The sequence below is a fragment of the Aptenodytes forsteri genome, unplaced genomic scaffold (genome assembly GCF_000699145.1).
Source record: "Aptenodytes forsteri isolate BGI_AS27 unplaced genomic scaffold, ASM69914v1 Scaffold104, whole genome shotgun sequence".
Lineage (NCBI taxonomy): Eukaryota > Metazoa > Chordata > Aves > Sphenisciformes > Spheniscidae > Aptenodytes > Aptenodytes forsteri.
Genome location: NW_008795943.1, coordinates 1,551,022 through 1,558,867, shown reverse-complemented (window position 1 = coordinate 1,558,867; position 7,846 = coordinate 1,551,022). Strand labels below are relative to the sequence as shown.

The 7,846-nt window shown below is 58.6% G+C and overlaps 1 protein-coding gene across 1 annotated transcript in view; it reads right to left on the bottom strand.

Annotated features, from left to right (window-relative positions):
* LOC103904017 (P-selectin) overlaps window positions 1–7,846 on the bottom strand; it is an 11,836-nt gene that overhangs the window by 3,174 nt on the left and 816 nt on the right. Inside the window, 9 exon segments of the mRNA XM_019473663.1 lie at window positions 44–229; window positions 364–549; window positions 684–869; window positions 1,647–1,832; window positions 2,593–2,781; window positions 4,147–4,329; window positions 4,442–4,549; window positions 4,647–5,036; window positions 7,349–7,439. Coding sequence (XP_019329208.1) covers window positions 44–229; window positions 364–549; window positions 684–869; window positions 1,647–1,832; window positions 2,593–2,781; window positions 4,147–4,329; window positions 4,442–4,549; window positions 4,647–5,036; window positions 7,349–7,439 — 1,705 coding nt within the window.

Below are 7,846 nucleotides of genomic sequence, written 5' to 3'. Positions count from 1 at the left end.
AGGGTTAACCCAAGGCTTGTGCCACCTTGAGCAGCAACTCTACCTTCACATCGTGGGGACTCCCCAGTCCATGTCCCTGTGGCCGTGCACTCACGGCTCTCTGGCCCTGTCAGTGCAAACCCCGTCTGGCAGGAGAAGGCACATGTGGACCCGAAGGCGAAGTCCCCGTGGAGGTGGGAGCAGTTCAGCTCTCCCCGGTCTGGAGCGCTCAGCACTGGGCAGGCGATGGCTGCAGGGTAAAGAGGCACACTTCAAGCACGAGTCTGGGGGCCACAAGGCTAAACTGTTGGGACGAGGACCAAGACACTGGAGAACAGCCTAGGGTCAACCCAAGGCCTGTGACACCTTGAGCAGCAACTCTACCTTCACATCGTGGGGACTCCCCAGTCCATGTCCCTGTGGCCGTGCACTCACGGCTCTCTGGCCCCATCAGCACAAACCCCATCTGGCAGGAGAAGGCACACGTGGAGCTGAAGGTGAAGTCCCCATGGAGATGGGAGCAGTTCAGCTCTCCCCGGTCTGGAGCACTGAGCACCGGGCAGGCCATGGCTGCAGGGTGAAGAGGAACACTTCAAGCAGGAACCTGGGGACTGGGAGACTAAATTGTTGCATCCAAGAGGCTGGGGAAAATCCTAGTGTCACCCCAAGGCCAGTGACACCCTGAGCTCTAGCAGCAATTCTACCTTCACAGCGTGGGGAGTACCCAGTCCAGGTCCCCATTGCCGTGCACTCGCGGCTTTCCAGCCCCATCAGCACAAACCCCATCTGGCAGGAGAAGGCACACGTGGAGCCAAAGGCAAAATCCCTGTGGAGGTGGGAGCAGTTCAGCTTTCCTCGGTCTGGAGCGCTGAGCACCGGGCAGGCGATGGCTGCAGGGATAGAGATACACTTCAAGCAGGACCCTGGAGACTACGAGGCTAAACTGTTGGAGTGAAAGGACCAAGACACCCAAGAACATCCTAGGGGCAACCCAAGGCCTGTGACACCTTGAGCAGCAACTCTACCTTCACATCGTGGGGCATCCCCAGTCCATGTCCCTGTGGCCACGCACTTGCGGCCCTCCGACCACCCCAGTGCAAACCCTGTCTGGCAGGAGAAGGCACATGTGGAGCCAAAGGCAAAGTCCCCATGGAGGTGGGAGCAGTTCAGCTCTCCCCGGTCTGGAGCACTGAGCACCGGGAAGGCCATGGCTGCAGGGTGAAGAGGAACACTTCAAGCAGGACCCTGGAGACTACGAGGCTAAACTGTTGGAGTGAAAGGACCAAGACACCCAAGAACATCCTAGGGGCAACCCAAGGCCTGTGGCACCTTGAGCAGCAACTCTACCTTCACATCGTGGGGACTCCCCAGTCCATGTCCCTGTGGCCACGCACTTGCGGCCCTCCGACCACCCCAGTGCAAACCCTGTCTGGCAGGAGAAGGCACATGTGGAGCCAAAGGCAAAATCCCTGTGGAGGGGGGAGCAGTTCAGCTCTCCCCGGTCTGGAGCACTGAGCACCGGGCAGGCCATGGCTGCAGTGTGAAGAGGAACACTGCAAGCAGGAACCTGGGGACTGGGAGACTAAACTGCTGGGACCAAGAGGCTGGGGAACATCTTAATGTCACCCCAAGGCCTATGGCACCCTGAGCTCTAGCAGCAGCTCTACCTTCACATCGTGGGGCATCCCCAGTCCATGTCCCTGTGGCCACGCACTTGCGGCTCTCCGACCCCATCAGTGCAAACCCTGTCTGGCAGGAGAAGGTGCACGTGGAGCCAAAGGTGAAGTCCCCATGGAGGTGGGAGCAGTTCAGCTCTCCCCGGTCTGGAGCACTGAGCACTGGGCAGGTGATGGCTGCAATGGGAGAGCAGGTCTCAGAGACAGGATAGATGAGGTTAAATCTAGGGATTAGGGCTGACTCCCAATCAAATAAAACCAAATCTATGGTGATATGTCTTTGATTTACCTTTCTCACCCAGACAAGCCTCACCTCTTCAAAAACAGTCATAACATAGTTGGTACAATGATTTTTCTGCCATATGAGTGATTTCCTGGGGGGGCAGTTGCTGCTCTGCCAGAGCCCTGTTTATCCCCTGCACTACCCTGGGTTGCAGTCCCCGGGACGCAGGACCACAGCTGCTGCAGTCCTACTTGCCTCTCTCCCTGGAGGGGAGCGGAGACCTGCCTCCACCCTTGCCACAGCAGCAGGGGGAAGGACACCCAGATGGCTGTGAGGCTGTAGGGGACCAGGAGGGGCTGACTGAAATAGCTATAGGGGTTGCGTGCCAGCCTCCCCAGGCTGTGCCCGGGGTGTGCTTTGCTGCATGTTGGGACAGCATCCAACAGTTGCTGGGGCGAGCGGCTCCGCTGTCTGCGGGACCACCACAGGTTAGTGCCAGGAAGACATCTAACACCACCGGCACCCAGCCTGGGTGAGACAGACCCCATTCCCTGCACCTTCTGCTTTCAGACTGACACCACTTTCCTTGGTAGACTTTTCCTTTCATAGCTATTTTACAGGCAAGCCTGGTTTCCCACAGAATTCCCAGAGCTGTCTATCGGGGCCCCAAAACCCAGCGCTGAGGCACCCCCCAGCAGGCAGCCCGGGCTCCACCTTTGCAGCACAGGGCAGGGGGACCCATCAAGACCCCACCAGCCGTGCACCGCAGCCTCCGCGCTCCCGTCAGCTCAAACCCCTCCTGGCAGGAGAAGGCACACATGGAGCTGAAGGCAAACGTGCCATGCGGGTGGGAGCAATTGACCTGGCCCCTTTCGGGGGCAGCCAGCTGGGGGCACGTGATGGCTGCAGGCAGACACAGGGCAGGGAGCATGAGGGCAGGGCAGGCAGCTTCGTCCCTCGTGGTGCCCGCAGCACCGTCAGCCTCGCCACAGCAGGAGCCTCTGCTCATTTTTGGAGTAAACCCAACTGGCAATGCTTGCTAACACAGCTTCGTTATCAGCAAGGGTGACTGACTGACTTATCTGATTCTTTGCAAAAAAGAAAAATCAATCATACATACAGCCAGCTGGAAAAAACAATGAGCTGGGAAAGCAAGCCTTTGGGAACTTGAAAAGCCTGGAGCGGGCAGGCTCAGCCCAGCTTGCCTGGGGGGACTTCCACAAAATTGGGAGCCAGCTCCTGACCCTGCCACCTCTGAGGATGCTGGCCATGGGACAGTCACATCACATCTCCGTGCCCATTCCCCTTAACTGCAGAAAGCTTTGCTGGTCTCAGTTGCCTAAAACAAGTCCCGGGTTGGACCACAGGTGCACCCAGCACAGGTGTCATCGGCAGCACTAACTTCAAGGCAGGCTTTTTTTTTTTTTTAATTATATATATACAAAGACCCTGCCCACCCCTTGACCCCTCCTGCTGGGTCTCCTGATACAGAGGGTCCCCAGTTGTGTCCCGTGTCTGCTCCAGTCTTCGACTCGTCCCATCCTTGTGCAAGGCTGCAGATCCACCATGCAGCGGCACAGGGAAGGTGGAGCAGGGCTCTCAGTGCTCCCCCGCCCAGAAAGCCCAGCACCTCTCTGGGGCACCCGGCACCTGGCTGCAAACCCTCGAGCCACCAACGGGAAGACTTTCCCTGCCCCTGCAGCATAATGTACCGCAGCTCGCTCTCCTTTGCGGCTTCCTGCCCTACTCTGTCCCTCCCAGCTTATACCTAACCTCATCTCACCAGTCCTCGCACCGCTCGTGGTGGCCCAGCCCTGCCAGCATACACCCTTCCTCCAGCTGCGGGACGGCAGCCCCCCTTCGCTCTTCTCTGAGGACCCCCGTGATGCCAAGCACCATCCCCTCAGGAGAGGAGCAGATGGTGCCACCGGGGTGATGATGAAGGTGCCAAGACACCGTCCTGACCCCACACGCGGTGCATGCAGGATGCTGGTGCCTGGGTGTGATTCAGGACAGGGAGCAAGAGCACGGGGACAGCTGGGGAGAGCAGGGGGCTTATCCAGAGCTCACAGCCACTCTGGATTGCACCCATTGCAGCCTCATCAGGGAACTGCTCCCTGCATGCAGCGCCAGGAGCTGCTTCCCCAAAGGGTGGGCGCACAGCAAGCCCAGCCCATTGCTTGCCTGAGCAACGTTGGGCATGCAGGGCTGGCCCCCCAAAGCATCAGTACCACATCCCTGAGACCACCAGCCCCTGGCAGGCCCTACCTGTGCAGGTGGGGGTCTCTGCTGACCACTGCTGGGAAGGCAGACACCGCAGCGTGCCTGCCCCTCGCCGCTCAAACCCCTCCTGGCACTTGAATGCACAGGTGGAGTTGTAGCTGAAGTCTCTGAAGGGATGGCTGCAGTTCATGCGCACTCCCTTGGGCTTGAGCTCGGCACACTGCACAACTGGGAGAGACACAGTGCCACCAGCCCATTAGGAGCATAACGAACTTGCCTGCTTTGCTGCCGGGGCTCAGGCTCTCCAGCAGGGAGGGAGGGATGGGGGTGGGTGGCTCACCGTCCTCGCACTCAGGGCCGTGGAAGCCGGGGTAGCACTCGCAGCGGTAGCTCCTGATGGTCTCCACGCACTCGCCATGCTGGCTGCACGGGAAGGGCTGGCAGGAGGCTGCACACACAGAGGATGGTTATCAAGAGCCACTGGCCACCCTGCCGAGGTCCCCAGCCCACCCAATCCAGGTCTGTGCTGCAGTTGCCCTGCTCACCCCGGTAGCACAGTGCCTTTTTCCTCCGGTTGCAGGGCTCGTCGTTCCACTTGCCCGACTCCTGCTGCCGCTTGATGTAGATCTCCACGCAGTCCTGGTTGGAGCGGCGGTTGTTGGGCTCCCCGGCTGCCCAGTTCTCCGCCTCCTTTGTCAGCGCCTTCCTGGTACCCACCCAGGTCCAGATGCCACCCAGCTTGCGGATGCCGATCCAGTAGTAGCGCCCATGGAAGGGCAGGCTCTCGTTGAGGTACTCAATCTCCCGCTTGTTCTGGATCGCCACCAGGTCAGTGAAGAAGGTCTGGCAGTAGTTCCTGGCCTGCTCCCATGTGTAGTCTCCTTGGTCACTGTAGTGGTACGTCCAGGCGCCCACCTCCACCCGCGTTACTGTGCCTGCGAGAGAGGATGAGGTCCGGGATCGACACAGAAAGGATGGGACCCAGGTTGGGGATGGGGTCACTTGGGACATGAAGGTGAGCTAGGGCTGGCATCAGAGCCAAGAGATGCCGGCAACCAGCTGGGAGAGGGGATGGGAGGAAGGGACAAGCGTGGGTGAGAACAGGGCTCTAAGAGTACACAAAGACCTGGGTGGATCAGGCATGACAGAAGGAAATGAGGTGGGACAGGGGGACAGCACAGGGATGAGGAAGGTGGGGGAGATGGGGTGAAGGCTGAGACAGAGGGCAGCATGGGATGGGGTGGGCAGAGCACAGGTGGCAGAAGAGTCCCAAGCGGTGATGCCAACCCCTCCTCCAGCACAAGGGGTGAAAGACCAGCTCCACAGCCGCACTCCCCTGCTCACAAAGGTTTCCCAAAGAGGAAAACCCAACATAGAGATGATTCCTTAAACATGGTTCCTTCCTCAAGCACAGAAGTGTACCACTTTCGTTTTCTTGCTTTACACTTCTACATGAGAGTCACCTTGGAGCAAGGCAGAACAACGAGCGCCCAAAAGCATTTGGCTCCCGAGCTGCTCATCCAAGCCAGAGGTGGTCTGAAGAGTCTTGTAAAATTCAGTATTGCAAAACAACGTCTTGCAAAAGTCAAGTTCACACCCTGGTCATGCCCACCCAGGCAGGGCAAAGGCAGAGATTAACCGGAACCCACACCCAGAAGTGAAGGGCACTTTGCTGAAACCCTGCTCTTATTTACAGCATTTCACACCACAACTTGATGCAATCAAAGGGTTTTAGCCACAAAAAAAAGCTTCCTCCCTCCTCCCCAGAAGCAGCTATCTCCACAACTGCAGAAAGTGATACGGGGATCGTATCTCCATCTGTGCAGAAAGTGAGATGGGGATCAAAGTTTTCTCCAGACAACCAGCCTGGGGGTACCCTGTGTCTCAGGAGAGCGTATCACGCTGTGGTCATGCAGGCAAAGGTCTGGGCATCACAGATTAGATGCAAATCTAGGGCTTCCCAAGTCTAATTAGGGCTCTAGTTTGGTCAATAATTATGCATTTTTCTAAGCAAAATTCCCATAATTTGCCTGTTTTTCCATGTGAAAGAGCAAACTATCCATTTTGTTCAACAAAACCGAAGCTGAGGAAAATGTGGCCTTCAACAACAGCCCTCCTCTTCACCCCTTGGGAGTTTGGGGCTGCAGGACAGAAGCTCAGGGCACCTCCTGGGAGCCTGCCCCATCCTCAGCTCCCACCACCCACCTCCTGTCCCTCACTACCTCCCCAGCACGGCTCAGGGCAGCCACCCTGCTACCCTTGCACACCCCATCCCTAAACTGAGAAGAACCAAGGGACCCCATCTGCTACGTGCCCATACTCCACATGCTGTCCTGCCTATTTCCTCCAGCTCTACCAGTAACACCCTTTTCTGTAGCACAGCTCATCCCCACTCCTTCACCTCAGCCTTATGTTACCTCTCCCTGCCCCACCTGGAGCTGAACCCCCAGGGGGGTGCTGTTTGCCTGCGTTTCAACTTCTCGGCTCCCCTGGCAGCCCCCGATGCCTCCCCCCAGGGCGGTGCTCAGCGCCCACTGCACTCAGGGTGCCTTTGCATTTTTGTTTTCCCCTCAGAGCTGAATCTCAGCCTCCTCCTGACACTTCTGCATTTGCCTCTGTTCCTTAGCTCAATCACGAATGGTCCTTTGGAAAAGAACCCAGCTCGCGGAGGATCTCTAGGGACAGAGCAGGCAACGGCAGGTTTTGCTCTGTGCAATGCCAACATGTGAAGGAAATATCCTACAGGCAGCAAAACCAAATTAGTTTCTACTCTGATTTCTTCTACTGATGTCAATTAGCAGCTTTAACTCTGCATGGTGCTGCCCCAGCTGTGCTCCCAACACTTGCACCTGTGGGTCCTGTGGCTACGTCTGTGCCCAGCTCTGCAGCATGGGCATGGGCATAGGCAGGGAGTAGAGCTGCTGCTGCCTTTGTCCAGTTCATGGTACAATACACCAGCTGCCATGCTGCATTTGGGGAACTAGACACCCTGTGGGGACCCTGTGCGTGGCCTGGCCCTCCCTGGGGGAGCACGGTCCTGTGATGGGTCTGGCTGGAGGGAGCTGGCCTGGGCAGACGCAACCCCCTCCCAGCCCAGAAGGATCCAGCCCTGGGTCTGGTAGCCATGAGGGGTGTGGCTGATGAGCCCCCAAAATAACATTGCTGCCCTTCTCCAGTTTCCCAGACCTGCAGGCTCCTCAGCAACAGGGTCACGCTGGGCTTACTGAGTGGGTGGCAGGTGGCTTACCCCATGCGATGGCAGCGATGCCCAGGTAGCAGATGCCACGAGAGCCCAGAGCCCATGTCCTCCCAGCAGACCGCAGTCCTGCCGCAGTGCCCTGCATGCCAGGGAGGGAGGCGTGAGCATGCATGTCCCACAGGGGCTCACACACCCCACCATGCACCCACACTGCTGCCAGGTGGTCCTGGTAGCCACAAGGGCATGTTGCTTGCGCCAGCTTGCACACAGGCACACACAGTGCCGCCGGCCAGGTACGGCTCTGCTGCAGAAAGGGCCCCTCCAGCGATGGACTTTGGGGGGGCTGTGCCCGCAGCACAGCTGAGCAGTGGGGGAGGCCATGCCAGCAGTGCAGTTCACTCCTGGGGAGCCCCTAAGTTCAGGGCATGCCCTGTGCCCCCCACCCCTCCCCGCCCACCCAGCGCTGGCATCTGCCTCCGCAGTGGCAGTGCCCTGAGTGCCTGGCACAGCCTCGCTGCCCAGGGCAGGGTCTCTTCGGGGCAGCCT